Genomic DNA, 19,325 nt, shown 5'->3' on the forward strand with positions numbered 1-19,325 from the left:
TTGTAAAATAATGGCACCGTGCAGGAGCCACTTTGACAGGCTGGGGTCCTCTGTTTTCCTAAAGTATCAACAGGTATTCTATTCCTAGTCCTTCCAACATCCCTTCTCTTTTCTGTATCTCCCAGGACCAACTCCACACCAAGGAGGTTGGGGAAGGCAGGCAGTAATTTTCAAATTGGCCATGAGCAAATTAGCTTCATTGTGATGAAACCAGAGATTTTCTGATCCCTAGAAAAGGTATGGAAGATATGAATAGCTCTCTATGAATACTTTGCAAAGCACTGGTCAGGTCCATAAATGTCTCATTTCTGTCATGTTCTCCACTTAAGTTTTATTCATCAAGGGCTCCAGTGCTTTGAGGCCTTTAGGACTCCCTATTAAAATGCTAATACTTCTAGGATAATAACTTGAGAGCTCTAACACAAATATCATTAAGAACACAAAGGGCTGATCTGGAATTGGGGACCACCAAGGCAGATAAAAAAATTTACAAAGCAAGATGTTGGCCTTGAAATATAATTTGGGAATTATCTTATATCAAAGGTATAATTTATTAAAAGGCTATTTGACTATTCCCCAAAGGGAAAGTGTATTAGCTAAATTTAGTATTCCTAAAGACTAAAAACATACCTTTAAACTGCAAGGATAAAATATTGTTAATGTATGATGTTTCCAGAGTAAACCCCCCAAAATAATATAATAAACTCTGAATTTAAAGGACATAAGGAGTTAAAATGTTATCTTTGAATTTTGACATGCTCAGTTATTGGAGAAAAATGTTGAAGAAATCTCTTCTGCAAGATTAGAACAGCATAATACATTTTTTTCAGTGAATACTAAATGGTAAACTTACATCGGAATTAAATCTCAACTGGCAAATGTTGCATGATATGATTTGCTTTCTTCGATGAGGAAGAGGAACCCCGAATGTATGATTTATTACAGCTTTCTGAATCGGGTCCATCTGTAATGAGAAAGAAAATACAACAAATAGAAATAAAGCTTGTCAGTTCCATTGGAATGTTGCCTATTTCATTAAAGAGCCAATCTGTACAGCTTGAATCTACTGCTCACATTATAAAAAAACATTTTTATTCTAAGAAACAGCATTTCTACTTTCTTGGAAAATAGACAATAAGCTCAAAGCTCAGTATGATAAGAAAATGATAAATGTACCCATTAGAGTTTGCATGCTAACTGTTTTTCTCATTTACGATCAACAATTGTCTCGGTTTGATAATCCTAAAATATAATTAAAGGTTTATCAAAACTCAAATTATTCCAAATGCCAGCAATCTCAAACAGAAGTATGTATGCCATTGCCCCCAAATGGACTTGTAAATAGACTTGGTCAGATGAGCAGTTCTGAAAATAAATTATGCACCATAATCCAACATTAACCTTATGCTATGTTTGGTATCTCTTCTATGTTAAAATATAGTGTACAAATCCTACTTTCTAAGAATTCGAATGTATGGAGTTATCTATTCATTCAAAAACCATCTCTTGACCATTTAATGTAGACTGCTATCCTATGGACTTAGTATTTGAGGTTCAGAGAGTCTGGATCAGAGCAGTTATCTCTCTCCATCCCATATTCCCAGGATAGGTCAAGCGACACCAAAGACATAATGTCAGCAATCTGGCTCTGATAGGCTTTGTCCTACCATCCACATCAGTGGTTTTCAACTGTTGGAGTCAGATAAAAATTTTGATCTGCTTCTTAATATTAGTGCAACCCCTTTGCTTATCTGTGTCTCCTAAGGTGGTGATAGGGTTCAAAAGTGATAATTTGTGTAATTAGCACAGTCAGTGCTAAGCACATTAAACAATCAATAAATGTTGGCTATTATATTTTCTCTATCACAGCACATATGAGGATCAGAGTTAACTTGAGTCTCATACTCCCATAATCATTGTTGTCACACTACTAATTTCTTACATGGCCAAGAAACATTTAAAAATAAATCAAATGTTACACATATGGCTATGACTTCCACTGAATACCTGCAAACTAGAACTCTCAACTCTCATCAGATAGAAAGTTATTCTGAAAGTCCTCACAATGGGTTCAGATAGCTCAGAAATGATTTGACACATACAAAAAAGCTAAGAATGTATCTGTGAAATGATGTTCTAATAGTCAGTTTCTCTGATACACTGTTGTTCTTAATTATCCTAAGCAAGTCGTTGATAAATTCCACCTCATTTTGTGTATTTCAAATTATCAGAATGAGTTAACTCATAGGTTGTCTTCATAGGTGGGTAGGAGGAAGCTTTTGTCTAGATAGCCACACTTCTATTAGGCTGTCTAGGCACTCCTAATGTACAATAAAAATAATAGCACTCAGCATTTATTGTCTTCTATGTGCTAAGCACCAGGCTAGGTGGTTTAAATATTAAATAGTTATGATGATCAAGAAGAACTCACAGGTGTAATCATTTTTATCTTCCATCATTACTTTACATTTTTTTATTTGATGTTAATCCTTTTCCAGATTCTGGAGGAAACTCAGCTATCCCATGATTTTTCCAGTCATTTCCAGGTATTAATAAATTCTAGGATCCCCTTTCTCCTTACTAGTGAATTCTATCATCCTTTTTTTTTTTAGCCATATCATACTTTCTTTTTAACCAGTTTTATTTAGGTATAATTTACATATAATAAAATTTAGTAATGTTAGGTGTAGAATTTGATGGGATCTGGCAAGTACATACAGTAGTATTATTACACAGAACATTTCCATTACCTGGGAAAGTTTCCTCTTACCCCTCTCAACACCTGACTCCCACTCCTAAGTCTGAAATCACTAGTCTGCTTTCTGTCCCTTTCTTGAAGTTCATATAAAAGGAATCATATAGCATGTAGGGTTTTTTGTGTGCTGACAGCCTTCAGTCAGAATAATTCTTTTAAGATTCATCCATGCTGTTGCATGTTATCAATAGCTTATTCCTTTTTATTGCTGAGTAGTATTTCTTTGTATGGATATAACAATGTGTTTATCTACTTGTGAGCTGATGAACATGTGAATTGCTTCCAGTAAACTTTATCTTTTCAAGTCTGAACACACAATCTAAAGCTCATTCCTAAATTCAGTTCAGCATCTTAATCCAAACATTAAAAACTAATTTAAAATTCCACTCTCTTTCTTAGCTTAGAACTACTGTCAATGTATGAATAACAGTATGAAAAGTCACAGAGCATAGAATAGGGCTCTTTTCTCTCTCTACATATTTTTCTTTCATGTCCCTTACCCTTACCCCAGCTAATCTTCCAAACCTTCTTCAAAGCCATCTCACCCCACTTACTTAGAGCCCAAAATGGAAAATGTATTTTTCCATTTGCATCTTCCAAATGGAGGCTCTTGAGAAAGCCAACAGCCACACAAATGTGTGAATCTGGGCTACTTCAATAGCCTTCATTCTGCTTCCTAAGATCACTTTTATACTAGTTTAAACGTGCTATCACAATGCTTCTCCAACAATAATCACAGAGAACACTCGGTGATAATTTAATTTGCCTTTTAGCCAACAGCTAAAGAAAAATTAAAAGCAGAAAGAGGTCTCTGACTTAGAGGTAGTTGCTTCATCATATGCTACTGCATCTGTTCAGTGCATAAATGGGGCCCATTTCTATTTGGGGATAAGGTGAATTATGCCTCTAACCTATTTAGAAATACTGAAGACTTCTTATAATGATATTATAAAATAAAAATAAATTGCACAATTATATTAAAGATGCTCTCTGAAAGTGAACAGTACTGAATTTTTATCATATATTAGTGAGCAGCATATTATTTTGGTTTTTCAGTAATACTGGGAAAGCAGTGACCACATTCAATCCAAATTTGTGTAGGAGGTGTTTTGGAACTAGACACTTAATGCAAATGTGGCATATTCTCCAGATTTAATTCTTTTGTTTGAATTGAATGATGTTCTGATCACTGTGACTATAAAATCAAATTTCAAAATGCAAAGTAGTGTATTCTTCTTCAGAGACAATTTTATTTCCCAGTATACTTAAAAAAACCCACTTAAGTATATTTCGAAGATGGATTTCACAAATTATAGTTACACCAACAGAATTATCTTTATCATTTTAGAAATCTAATACAACAAATGAGTTATTTTGAGTATGAGTTTGAGTAAATGAGTTATTAATGAGTATAAATCATATTCACCTCTCTCATATATACATCTATAAGTAAAGCCATTTACAGCAAAGAATCATGAAAGGTTAAAATCTAAATAATAACCAGTTCTATTGTTAAATAGTTGATTAAATGATACCACATGGTATGTAACTAAAAGTAGCATGCATCTGTTATCAACCATAGGGATACACACACAGCCACTTAGATCATTTTGTCTAAATACACTATTATTTACCATTATAATCAAATATTTTGTTTAAAAAGAAAGTCGCATGTGTTGACTTTTCCTACAATAGGTGTGATCTGTCAAAACAATGACATCTTATTGTGTGTATACATAGTATCATTAGGAGTTTTTCCATAAAATCAGTCTCAAGAGATGCCAATGTGTCGAGGCAAGAAAAGGGGTTTTTAGGTCAAATAAACTGTAGGAAACCCTGATACTACAGCCTAGACATTCATAGTGCACAATAAAATATTAAATTTTCTGGGGTGACCTGCAGCAAAAACAAGTTTTTAATAGGTAATTTCTAAAATAATATAACCAAACATTTGTTTTCTTTGTTTTTAAATTTAACATCCTTGTTCAATGCATAGAGGGTTTTTTATTTTTTTAAGATTTTATTTATTTATTTGACAGAGAGAAAGAGAGCACAAGTAGGTAGAGTGGCAGGCAGAGGCAGAGAAAGAAGCAGGCCTTCTGCTAAGTAGAGAGCCCGATGCCGGGCTTGATCCCAGGACTCTGAGATCATGACCTGAGCTGAAGGCAGATATTAACTAACTGAGCCACCCGGGTGCCCCCAATGCATACAGTTTAGAAAATAATGATCCGGGAATATAATCAACATAAAGATATGAATGAAATGTAAAGCTTTCAGTAGTAAATAAAGACACTAAAAATGTAACACAAAGAAATCAGATCCATAAGAGCTTTGACACGTTTCACTTAACTCATGCAGCATGAAATTAAAAACTAAATTAAATGGTAAAATCTACATGATATTTTAATACATATTTATCTAATTTCTAAAGCGGGATATTCTAAATACATTATCCAGCCCCCAAACAAACAAAAAGTGAAGGATGATACACGAACCTATTGATATGCTTACCCGAACTCTAGTCTAAAATTCAATTTCAAACTCAGCCTATGGCCTTATTTAAAGCCAAATGAATATGTTTTTCTTCATTTCAGGCTTAAGGATCTTTGCATTTCTATCTCAGGTCTTGCTTTTTCCCTCACCTCCCCTCTGGGCATTCTGTTAAATTGATTTGTAAATGAGTATACGAGGGACAGCCAGAGCTGAGATTCCCTTCTCTAGGATGAACTGGTTTTTTTTTTTTTTTTTTTTTTTTTTTGAGGATGCGGGGTTAGTCCTGAGTTTACATTTCCTGCTCTAAGAGACTTCCTCTCTTTCTGTTCCTATTATTATTGTGGCTTTCAGTTTTAAAATCAAAGAACAAAACTGAAATGCCAGGAAGCTTAGAAGTTCAGAAATATAAAGGTTGTCTCCTCCAGCTGGTATTTCCATGTAACAATGGCCAGTAACAATAATTCTAAAGGTTACTCAGAGGAATTTGCTGTGTGGTTTTTTTTGTTTTGTTTTGTTGATAAGCATCATTTCCATCCTGACAACTTACTGAGAAACTCTCCTTGCCCCTTGCCTACTATCACACTACTACGAAGCAGCAGAGCCAGTTAAGAGGCACAACCACCGCTCTGCTCCCATCTCTCTCAGGTACCACCATCAAGCTTTGTGATGTCCATTGTCCTGGATATTTGTGACTCTGTAGTATTAGGTGACACTGGGTGGATTTACTACATCAACTATGAATTAGCAAAGTTTGAGTTTATATGACTTATATTCACACATTAGAAAACATTAATAAAAAAACCTAATTCTCCCAATCCTGCAACAAATTTATTCACTTGAAACATATGCAATGTTGACCTTTTTCTTTAACTTTCTAAAAGGCTGCATAAATTACATTTAAAGAGTGTATACATCTTAAGTATATCATTAGTTGACTTTTTTAACCTGTGATACTTTAGGGCACCTGGGTGGCTCAGTGCTCAGTGGTTGAGTGTCTGCCTTTGGCTCAGGCTGTCACGCCAGGACCCCCCACATTGGGCTCCCTGCAGGTAGCCTGCTTCTCCCTCTGCCTTGGCTTCTGCCTCTCTCTCTGTCTCTCATGAATATATAAATAAAATCTTAAAAAAAAAAAAAAAAAAACTTGTGGGATGCCTGGGTGGCTCAGCGGTTGAGCGTCTGCTTTTGGCTCAGGGCATGATCCTGGAATCCTGGGATCAAGTGCCACATTAGGCTCTCTGCATGGAGCCTGCTTCTCCCTCTGCCTGTGTCTCTGCCTTGTGCATACTTCCATGTTATCACCATCCCGATAAACATATAGAACATTTTCAGCAATTTAGATGGCTCCCGGAACAGAGCCACAAATTTGGGAGTCCCCAAGCCACCTGCACTTCTGACAAACTGGCTACAAATTTGGGGCTTACCATGACTCCTGCAGGTTTGATATCTTGCTAGAATGATTAACAGGATTCAAAAAAACACTGAATCTGTGGTTACAGTTTTATCATAAAGGCTACAAATCAGGACCAACCAAATGGAGAGTTCCAGAGGGTGAGATCTGTTAGAATCGTGAACATGGAGCTTCCATGTCCCTTCCCCAAGAAATTAGGATGCATGGCCCCTGCAACACCCTCACATCTAAGAAACTTGCCCAAATCTTGCTCTCTGGAATTTTTATTGGGGTCATTACATATGCATGACTGACTGAATCATTGGCAAAGTGAACGAATTCAAACTCTAGCCCCTTTCCCCTTCCTGAAGGTCCCAACTGATATCACCTGCCCAAAGCCTAATCCTCTAATCACATGGTCAGTCCTTCTGGTGACTGGCCTCCATCCTGAGTCATTGCACTTGCATAAACTCAGGTGTGATCCAACATGGGAATGATTCACAAAGCTACTCATCACTCAGGAAATTCCAAGATTCCAGAGACTACCTAAAATCTAACATCTGAGGACAAAGATAGCCAAATTCTTTATGCACATCTTTGTATTTTTCATTGCATATTTTTACATAGTTGCAAGCATAATATAGAATATTTTCTCTTTTTTCATTTAAAATACATCTTAAGAATATTTTCATTTAACATCAGCTTTCATCTTTACCAATTAAATGGTGGCATACTAATATTAAATAATTATACCACAATTTACTTAGTTCTCTGTTTTTGGATATTTAGGCTGTCCCAGTTTTAAATACCACTGCAAAGATCATCTGTATGGGTGCAACTTTTATTAAGAACTACAGCCTCTTAGAGCTGGAAAGAATCTGAGTGATCATATCTTGCTTTCTCATTCTATTGACAAGCCCACTGAAGACCAGAAATGTTTCAATCAGTAGTAGAAAATGGACAACAAACCAATTATCCATATCCCAGTTCCAGGTTCTTGCAGCTATAACATATGACAGCAAGTATAATCCTTCCTTTTTCTCCCCACATAGGAAATAACAAATGGTTAAGATGTATGTAGTCTACACTGTTGCTGCTCCTAGTTGCTGGCTGTTTTATTTTACTCTTTCTAAATTCTATCTTTACCTTTACATGGAGTGATAATCATGTTGGGTTATTATGACTAATAAACTATGTAAAGTGTATACAGAGCCCAGCACTGTGTCTGTCACATAGAAAGCACTCAATAAAAGTAAATGCTTCCTCTATTATTATTTTATAGCAATGATAGTAAATATCACAATTCCTTTCCAGAAGCAGAAAACCAAAAAAAGAGTAGAAAGATGCCTTAAAAGGTCCTTGTGATCCACGATCATCCAAGAAAAAATAAATTTAACTATAATAAACTTTATATTTGAAAAAATATGAATTTAATTATTTATTTTTAAATTCTTTTTAAAGAGAGAAAGAGAGAGCAGGTGGGGAGGAACAGGAGATGGAGAGAATCTTAAGCAGGCTCCATGTTGAGCGCAGAGCCAATGTGTGGCTCATTATCACAACCCTGAAGTCATGAGCTGAGCTGAAATCAAGAGACAGATGCTTAACCAATTGAGCCACTCAGGTGTCCCCAAAATAGCTAATTTTAAATAAGCACTTTGACACATGAGGCACTGTTAATAACGCCTACATGTCTCATTAGGTCTTCATAGTATCCCTACAAGGGAGACACTTTTGTTTTTTTCCTTTTAATAAACTTTATTTTTAAAAAATTTTATTTAAATTCAATTGATTAATATGTATTATTGGTTTCAGAGGCAGACGTTAGTGATTCATTAGTCTTCTATAATACCTAGTACTCATTACATCATGTGCCATCCTTAATGTCCATCCCCTGGATATCCCATCTCCTCTCCCCTCCAGGAACCCTCAATTTGTCTAGTTTCCTATGATTAAGAATCTCTTATGGTTTGTCTCCTTCTCTGATTTGTCTTGTATTTTTTCCTCTCTTCCTCTATGATCCTGTTTTGCAGCCTAAAGCAACAGAATACACATTCTTTTCAAGTGTACATAGAACATTCTCCAGAATAGATGACATACTGGGTCACAAATCAGGTTTCAGTGGGTATCAAAAGATTGGGATCATTTCCTGCCTATTTTCAGACCACAAAGCCTTGAAACTCAGGAACATGAGTTCAGTCACATGAGGAAATTTGGAACGAACTCAAATACATGGAGGGTAAAGAGCATCCTACTAAAGAATGAATGGGTCAATGAGGAAACTAAAGAAGAATTTTAAAAATTCAAGGAAACAAATGAAAATGAAAACACAACTGTTCAAAACCTTTGGGATGCAGCAAAGGTGGCCCTAAGAGGCAAGTATATAGCAATACAAGCCTTTCACAAAAACATGAAAGGTCTCAAATATACAACCTAACTTTACACCTAAAGGAGCTAGAGCCTAAAGAAATAAAATGTAAAACCAGCAGAAGAAGATAAATAATAAAGATCAGAGCAGAAATCAATGAAATAGAAACCAAAAGAACAATAGAATTGATCAACTAAACTGATAGTTGGTTCTTTGAAAGAATTAGTAAGATAAACTCCTGGCCAGACTTACCAAAAAGAAAAAAGACCCAAATAAATAAAATCATGAATGAAAGAGGAGAGATCACAACCACACCGAAGAAATACAAACGATTATAAGAACATAGCATGAGCAACTAATTTGACAATCTGAAAGAAATGATTGCATTCCTAGAGATGTATAAACTAATAAAACTGAAATAGGAAGAAACAGAAAATCTGAACAGACCCATAATCAGCAAGGAAATTGAAGCAGTCATCAAAAATCTCCCAACAAACCAGAGTCCAGGGCCGGATGCCTTCCCAGGGTAATTCTACCAGCGATTTAAAAAAGAATTAGTATCTATTCTTCTGAAGCTGTTTCAAAAAACAGAAATGGGAGGAAAACTTCCATACTCTTTCTATGAGACCACCATTATGTTGATCCCAAAACCAGACAAAGATCCCACCAAAAAGGAGAATTACAGACCAAAATCCCTGATGAACATGGGTGCAAAATTCTCACCAAGATACTAGACAATAGGATCCAACAGTACATTAAAAGGATTAGTCACCATGACCAGGTGGGATGTATTCCTGGGCTACAAGGTGGTTCAACTTCAGGAAATCAATCAATGTGATATACCACATTAATAAAAGAAAGGACAAGAACCATCTGATCCTCTCAGTAGATAAAATAGAAAAAGCATTTGACAAAGTACAGCATCCTTTCTTGATTAAAACTCTTCAGAGTAGAAATCTGGGGAACATACCAATCATATCATATCATATCATATCATATCATATCATATTAATAAGCCATATACGAAAATCCCACAGCAAGTAACATTCTCAATGGGGAAAAACTGAGAGCTTTTCCCCTAAGGTCAGGAACATGATAGAGATGTCCACTATCACTACTGCTGTTCAACATAGTACTACTGGAAGTCCTAGCCTCACCAATAAGATAACAAAAAGAAATAAAAGGCATCTGAATTGGCAAAGAAGTCAAACTCTCACTCTTTGCAAATGACATGATACTCTATGTGGAAAAACCAAATGACTCCACCCTCAAATTGTTAGAACTCATACAGGAATTCAGCAAAGTGGCAGGATATAAAATCAATGCACAGAAATCAGATGCATTTCTATACACTAATAATGAGACACAAGAAAGAGGATTTAAGGGGTCAGTCCCACTTACAGTTGCACCCAAAACCATAAGCTACCTAGGAATTAACCTAACTAAACTTTATTTTTTAAAATATTTTATTTATTTGACAGAGAGAGAGAGAAAGAGAGAGAGTGAGAGAGAGAGCATAAGCAGGAGGAGCAGGAGAGAGAGAAGCAGGCTCCCCGCTGGGCATGGAGCTTGATGCAGGGATACATCCCAGGACCCTGGCATCATGACCTGAGCCAAAGGCAGATGCGTAATGGGTTGAACCACCCAGACACCTCTAAATTTAACATTTTTATAGCAGTTAGAAGTTTGCAGCAAAACTGAGTCTAAGATACAACAGTAGATTTTTTTTTATTCCCATTTTACATATGAAATGTTTAGGTACAAAGACATGAAGCTAATTGGGTTAGGTTTTCACATTAGGCAGTTCTAGAGCTCTAGTTTGAATTCAGGTAGTCTAACACTGTCATTTTCACAGCTTAAAAACACTGCCATTTTTTTCTTTCATCAGCAAAAGAAAAAAATAAATATCTTCATACACATACATACACAAAAGGGGGCAGGGAGAAGACAATGTCTGCAACATCTAATCAAAGATTATGTACTCTGGCAACATAGAGGAGCTCTAGAAATCACTATGATTTCTACAAGATAACGTATCAAAGCCAAAATGTTCAAGGCATAGTAAAAGGCAATTTGTAGAAGAAAATATCTTAATGGTCAATAAAAAATAAAATGTATTGGCTATTCTGAAAGTAAAGCTTAAAATAACAAGGAGACAGTTGGCAAAAATTGACATTTTGTATTGACAAGGATTTGGGAAAAGTGCAGAAAAAATTTGGCATCACCTAGGAAAACTGAAAATGAACTGAACATAAGATCTATACACTTGGGATGCCTGGGTGGCTCGGCAGTTGAGAGTCTGCTTTCGGCTCAGGGCATGATCCCAGGGTCCAGGATCAAGTCCTGCATCAGGCTCCTTGCAGGGAACCTGCTTCTCCCTCTGCCTGTGTCTCTGCCATTCTCTCTCTCTGTGTGTCTCTCATGAATAAATAAATAAAATCTTAGGAAAAAAAAAAGATCTAAACATTCACCCTCTAGAGAAGCTTATTGCCAAGATAAACTCACAATGAAGTTCCCTGAAGTTTTGTTTTTATCAGTAAAAACTAAAACAACCTAAAGAGCCAATGGTAAATAGTCAAAGAGCTATAAAATGGAATACTACACAGAGGTTAAAAGGAATTAATAAAATATTTCTTTATTGGCAATAGATAAAATGCATCAGAATATCTATAATATGATATCAGATACTAAGAAAAAAATCACACATTCATAGTCAATAGATAAAGTAAGAAGGAATTATTAGGAGATCACCATGTTATACCTTCTAAAAAAGTAATGTGTCTGCAAAATGGCCATCAATTACAGCTATTGAACAAAAAGAGACAACCAGACAGCAGGTGTCTCTTGAAGAAGTACCAAACCACCTGTGAGGAAGTCATACTCGAAATAACAAACTTGCATCTGGTCAAGCCTCTAGATGTAATTACCCATTCTTAGGAAATACAGGACAAAACAAAGTGGTAAAAGTCTTTACATGGATAGAGAAAGGGGAATCCTTGTGCACTGTTGGTGAGAATGTAAATTAGTGCAGCTACTATGGAAAACAGTATGGAGGTTCCTCAAAAAAATAAAAAAATAGAAATACCATAGATTCAATAATCCCACTATTGGCTATTTATCTAAAGAAAATGAAAACAATAATTTGAAAAGATATATGCACCCCTATGTTTATTGTAGCATTATTTATAATAGCCAATGTATGGAAGCAACTTAAGTGTTTATCAATAGACAAATGGATAAGGAGGATGTGGTATGTATATGCATACAGACATACACACACACACACACACACACATATATGCATATACACACATAATGGAATATTACTTGGCCATTAAAAAAGCAATGAAATTTTGCCATTTGCAACAATACTAATGGACTTAGAGGGTGTTATGTTAAGAAAAGTAATCCAGACAGAAAAGACAAATACCATATGGTTTCACTTATATATGAAATCTAAAAAACAAAACAAATGCACAAACAAACAGAAACAGATTAATAAATACAGAGAACAAAGTGGTGGTTGCCAGAGGGAGGGAAGTGGGGCCAGGCAATTAATAAGTGAAGGGTATTAAGAGGTACACACTTCCAGTTATAAAATAAATAAGTCATGAGGATGAAAAGTACAGCATAGGGAAGACTATAATAATGCTATACGATGACAGATGGTGACCACACCTCTGGTGCTCAGTGTGGTATAATGCACATAATTGTTGAATCACTGTATTGTGCACCTGAAACTGATGTAATAATATGTGTCAACTATACTTCAATTAAAAACAAGTCTCCAGGGGATCTCTGGGTGGCTCAGTGGCATAGCCTGCCTTTGGCCCAGGGCACGATCCTGGAGCCCCCAGATCAAGTCCCACGTCGGGCTCCCTGCATGGAGCCTACCTCTCCCTCTGCCTGTGTCTCTGCCTCTCTCTCTCTATGTCTATCATAAATAAATAAAATATTAAAAACAAAACAAAACAAAACAAAAACAAGTCTCCACATTAATAAAATCAATAAATTCCAATAGGAATTTATGTCAGGCTTTTTAAAACAAATCAGTAGCTAGAATATAATAGGAATAAGATCTATAACTTTAAAGATACTTAAGAGACATAGCAGTCAATTCCAAACAATGGGTCTTACATGGATCTTGATTCTAACAAACTGTATAATAAATATTAGAAGATAGTCAGGGGGAAGTAAAATCGGGTACTTATAATAAGGAATTATTTTTTATTTTCAGTTGTGATAATTGTAGTGTAGCTATGTGTTTAAAAAGTCATTATCATTTAGAAATATTCAGTAAAATATATACTGAGGAAATGATATTATGGGTCTGATTTACTTCAAAATAATTGAGAATATTTGAGGGATGAGTGGGGATATTAATGAAACTTGGTCCTTAGTTGAAAACTACTGAAGGTAAATGCTGACTATGTGAATTTTCATTATATTATTCTATTTTTATACATGCTTGAAATACTCCATAAGACAAAATTAACAATAATCATAGCACACGCATGTATACAATCTGTAACTGATTTATGGATGCATACATACGTATTTAAGTGTGAACCACAGATGAAGGAAGGGAGCATACCAAACTCACAACAGTTGTCTTTTGGGGATCTCAGAATGTGACTGGGACAGTGGCTACAGAGCACTAGAGCTACATTCAGAACATTTCTTCTTAGTATGGAACTAGCAGCAAAAGCAACAAAATATTAACAGATGTAAAATTATAGGTGACTATAGGTTTTCTTATAATATTTATCATAATTTTTATTTCTTGTAAAAGATCAAAAAGTAAAATATCACCTGTGAATCCCTCAGTAGACCATACCCAAGTGAAAATAAGTTGAGGGATAATGTCTTTACCCTTCTTTCTTTGAAATTTGGGCCAGTAGGGAATTTAACAGGAATAGCAATCACCCAAGATCAAGACACAGTTCTGAGCGGGGTATATGAGGGTGCTGAATGCAGATACACATTAAGTCTCATAGTTTCTTTCTTTTTCAAATAGCAAAGGACAAACATGAGTTCATTTAACAAACTCATTCAACTAGAAGTACACTTATTCCCATCAATCTCATTAATCAGGTCATGCCCAAATCTGTTTATTTAAATCAAGTAAGAAATATAACACATAGGGGCAGCATGGGTAGCTCAGTGGTTTAGCGCTGCCTTTGGCCCAGGGTGTGATCCTGAAGACCTGGGATCAAGTCCCACGTTGGGCTCCCTGCATGGAGCCTGCTTCTCCCTCTGCCTGTGTCTCTGCCTCTCTCTCTCTCTCTATCTCTATCTCTCTGTGTCTCTCATGAATAAATAAATAAAATCTTTAAAAAAAGAAATATAACACATATAAAGTCACATAGGCACATTAAAGGCATAGCCATTTTTCAAAGCATCAACCTTTAATTCTTTCGTACATTCTACTTTTTCTGCCTTGAAAACTCTTTCCCCACTTGTTCTAGTTTATTTTCTCTTGGCTAACACCTACTCAATTTTCAGAACTCTAATTTTCAGGACACTTAGCTGGTACCTCCTTCGAATGGGCTAAGTTCTCCCACTTATCCAGCATAACACTCCATGGCACTATCAACGATATCCCTTGACTTGTTTGTCTCTCCCAACAGATAACAAGTCAAGGTAGGGCTGGGTCCCCTTGTTCTTTGTCTCAGCAATTAGTAGAATGGCTCCCATTATCATAGGCTTAACACATGCCTTTTGAGTTGGTAAACTGAATGATATTGAACCCAATATAAAAACACAATACCGGTCTTGGAATGGTACTAACAAAAGGAGTGAGAAAACATGGATTCACAAAGAAACTTTAGGCATAGGAGGTGAAGTGAGCTTATTAGAGACAAAGTTACATGAGAAATGACTCCGTGATACAATTATAGGATGTAGGATATAGACTCTGGGAGTAAAATCTAGAACTCTAAGCTACCAAGCAGAATTCACATATAACCTATCACCATCTAAGCAATAGGGTCATTGTTGATAGTTTCTTTCAACTACCCGATAGGTGTTAACTTGAGATCATTTTTCCACCAGGCATTCTCCTAGACAAAGGCTAACAGCCATACTGGCCCCTTGATCAGTTAAGGAGAAGATTATTTTGTTCAGAAAACCAGTCCTTGACCGTAAGTGAGCGAAGACATGTCCAAATGTCCGAGATTTCATTGTCAGTAGTTCTCTGCCATGGTTACTTTTCATAATGTTCTGTAAGTAGGCTAATACAATGAAATGTAGAAAGCTAAAAGTAAAGAATGGATTAGCTTGAGGGGATCTTAAGACATTATTTTTCTTAGAATCATTGATATGAACATGCAAATTGCATTTAACCAATGTATCATGGCCCTGTCATGGAATGCCCACAGATGGACATGCATTTTGAGATTTGGAAGGGCAAATATGAAGTTGTTACCAACACAATTAATTAGTCATGGAAGTCAGTTCTGGTTACAATGTTTGAAATTATCTCTTTGGTATTTTCACTGGGTAGGGCCTAAGTTTCACACATGTTTATATGCCCTGTGGTTCTCATTCCTTTCTCTGGAACTCTGAATATATTTAAAACCTATCGAAACTTCTCAGTTTATAAATGAGAAAAGCTATACCCTGAAGTGGGGGAAGGAGTCTGAGAATAAAAGGAAGGGAAGGTGATTTCATTCCATTCATAGGCTTCCTTTTTTTGCAACATGATTTTTTTTTTTTTCTAACCAAAAGAGTATTAAATTTCTTTGAAAAGAATGAATGTTGGGCAGCCCGGGTGGCTCAGTGGTTTAGCGCCGCCTTCAGCCCAGGGCTTGATCCTGGAGACCCAGCATCGAGTCCCATGTCTGGCTCCCTGCATGGAGCCTGCTTTTTTCTCTGCCTGTATCTCTGCCTCTCTCTCTCTCTCTCTCTCTCTCTCTCTGTCTCTCATGAATAAATAAGTAGAATCTTAAAAAAAAAAAAAAGAATGATTGTTGCCTGCTCATACTAATAATTCCCCATTGAGAAGATTCCAGTGTTTAATTTGGATGCTTTAGAAATTTTGTTATCAGCATTACAGGGACTTAATTTAACTCAAATGTTTTGATCAGACTTCCTGCTTCTGCAAAATCTCCTCCAAAGACAATGAATGCCTAGGGTGCTTGCTGGTGCAAGAAGTCAGGTTTCTCAATACTCTTCAGGATTGGGTCTGAATAAGATCTAAAATAATTAAACCCAGGGACTCCAGAGTTGGTATTCCATTTACATGGAATGCCCCAGAGAGCCTAGCACTATTGATTGAACAAGAAAATAAATTCTAGAAATCCATTCTATTACCAGCTGTACCAGAAGTCCACAAACACAACTGGTTCCTGCGGTCATTCAAATATGGGCCAGGTGTTGAAATCTGCTGTACTCTGAGATGAAAAGGCAGGGACAAACACATTGTTGTACATAAATTACAAATGGCTAAATTGAAGGATTTCTCTTATTCTGAAAGTATGTCCTTCCTACTTTTCTGTTGAACTCCTTGCTTTTACAAAATCATGGTGCAATCAGATGAATTTAGTTAGTTCATTAGGTAGTTCTGGCTTGAAAAAATCAAAATGAGGAAGTCCTATGTTAACTGGTCTTTTAATATTTTCTTTTTAATATTTTAACAGTGTATTAGTTTCCTAGGGTTTCTATAACAAAATACTACAAACTTGGTGGATTAAAACAACAGAAATTCATGATATCATGCTTCTGGGAGCTAGAATCGCAAATTGAGGTCTTGGCAAAGCCATTCTTCCTCTGAAGTCCGTAAGGAGACTTTCCTGCCTATTCCTGGCTTCTGTTTTTTTCCTAGCCATGTCTGGCAACCTTTGGCTTATAGATGCCAAGGATTGCTATAATCCTCCTCCTTCATGTTGCATTCTTCCTTTGTGAGCCTGTGTCCAAATTTCTCTTTTATAAAGATACCAATTATATTGGATTTTGGACCACTCTACTGAATTCGCTGTCACCTGATTATCTCTGCAAAGAGCCTATTTTCAAAGAAGGTCACATTGTGATGTACTGGGGGTGCAGGCTTCAACATATTTTTCTGAGAGGACGCAATTCAACCCATAACAAATGTATTGGGCAACGTGAAAATCTGGAAATCACTGTAAAATTTTACTAAAGCACGAATTCTAGGATTTCTCGGTTAAAGGAAAAATAAACAATTATAATCAGTTTCTTTGTCTCAGTGGCTAAAAGGGAAAATCTGAACAAACTGTGGATCACTGAGACCATTACTGCCTAACAGCTTATTAACTTGATCACTTTAATCCTCAAAGAGTTTTGCAATCCACAATGATCTGGGAAGAAGAAATAAACTTAAAGTTTTGAAAGATACATAGAGATGAGGAGAACGGAATTGAAAGAGGTAGTGTTGATCTTTACTACCCAGCCGGCAAATAATTTAGATGAGGCATTTTTGAAATGTTCAAGATTAAAGTAATGAAGTATACAGAAAGATTAAACAGTGGTACATTGGTAATGATCTAGGTAAGTAAATATCCTGATTTTAATTATTTGGTTAAATTACAAATGATATATATTTGTGGCTACATGTTTTGCATTGTATTTTTTTCTTGCTCCTTTGTTTACTTCTTTGCTTAAATACCATTGAATGCTTTGAGAAAGTACAATAATGTTTGGGCTCTTTTTATATAAATTCCATCTCTGTAGGTAATCTATGTGGTCTGTCCTAGTATGAAAGTACCAAGATATTACCCACGTTAAAATTGAACATGTGAGAATATCCTTGCTTGGTTTTGTTTTGTTAAAACATAAATATACATATATGTCTGTGCACATGTATGCTTGTAGGTGTGTATACACATGCATGCATATTATTTATGTATTAATTTATGTACCAGTATTTATCTACCAACTCCCTATGCGAAGTCTCTCACTGCTTGGAATTTCTCATGACTCCATTTCCTTTGTTCTGTTTTTGGCTGGACTTGATCATTTCTTGAAATATTCTACTTCTCCCTGCACTGAAGTATTCATCCACTAATTTACATACACTTCCTTCCCTCTTCTCCATGGGTTGCCTATGTACCTGTTTATCTTAGCCAGTAATATGGAATTCAAGCCACAAAGGGCATTTTGTATTGTCAAACACTGCTTTCCACAAACTAGCACAGACCTGTCTCTGGATTCATTTCTATTTCTCCTTGCCTCTGATATTTTGTTCCACTAATGCAGATCTATTGGCAATATCTTGCATAATCCAACTGTGGTTTATTATCTCCTCATCTTTTGTAAGGCACTTTTCCTTTATTACTTATTTCTTACATGTATAATTCCTGTCTGTTGCTCTAAATGTCATCTTTCTGAAGAGGATCTCTTTTGGTCTCTTACAATGAAGGGCTCCTCCCAGTACTCACAATACCCTATACACTCTAGCATCATATCACCGACTACCACTCAAATATTCTGCTTTTAGTTTTCCCCTCCTCAAATTGCAAAAGATGTAGTGTTATTAATCCTTGGAAAAAGGTGTCTAAGCATAGAAATGCTCAAAAAAGGTTTACTGTCAAAGTAATTAGATATGTAAAAGTAGCCATTCTAGTCAACTGTCAATCACTTTAAATAGAAAAAAGTGTCCCAAGGTATTATTCTTGACTAAAGTCACACTATTCAATTTTACAGAAAAATTGCATTGTTCTCTGAGGCTAATTGTGTTTGGAGCTTTGATGTAAATATTCAAAAATAAGCTGCATGTTTAGAATGTAAAAATAACAATATGCCTCTTAAAATGCTTGCCATATATTTAAGGTATCCAACACAGGGTCCTAATACAAGCCAAATTCATTCTATGTTTAAAAGGATCCATATGGTGGGTGGCTAAGTACTAATCAAAACCTCAGTAATAGAATCAACTTCCGGTGATTAAAATGTTATCTTCACATGTATCCCAGGAAACCAATGTCCTTTGTCCACTAACAAATAATTTTTAGTGAAATAATGTGGTATTATCCTCATTTTACAGAAATGGAAACTGAGGAATAGTCAGAATAAATGATCTACCACAGTAACCTTTATATTATCAGGCAGCTCCAAGATTGAAATCCAGTTTTATTAAATTTAGTGTTCTTCCTATAAATTGCATGGACTCTCAAACGTGTAATAGTGCAACAAACTTCTGGACTCAATTTAAAAACTGGATCTAAATTTGGGGTTCTTGGGCATTGGCAAAGGACAGGAACAAATACACATTAAAGAAAAAGGAACTGAGGAAGAAAATGACACCAGAACAAAGGCTATCATAAAGCATTTCTAACAACTGATTTACTTTTATTATAAGCTGCTTT

At 35.8% G+C, this 19,325-nt stretch overlaps 1 protein-coding gene across 5 annotated transcripts in view; it reads right to left on the bottom strand.

Annotated features, from left to right (window-relative positions):
- Positions 1-19,325, bottom strand: part of ZNF385D (zinc finger protein 385D) — an 892,499-nt gene that overhangs the window by 113,463 nt on the left and 759,711 nt on the right. For all 5 annotated transcript variants that reach the window (XM_077865367.1, XM_077865368.1, XM_077865369.1 and 2 more), the window contains one exon: positions 854-964. In XM_077865367.1, coding sequence (XP_077721493.1) covers positions 854-964 — 111 coding nt within the window. The remainder of the gene's footprint in view (positions 1-853; positions 965-19,325) is intronic.

Source organism: Canis aureus, chromosome 22, assembly GCF_053574225.1.
Source record: "Canis aureus isolate CA01 chromosome 22, VMU_Caureus_v.1.0, whole genome shotgun sequence".
NCBI lineage: Eukaryota > Metazoa > Chordata > Mammalia > Carnivora > Canidae > Canis > Canis aureus.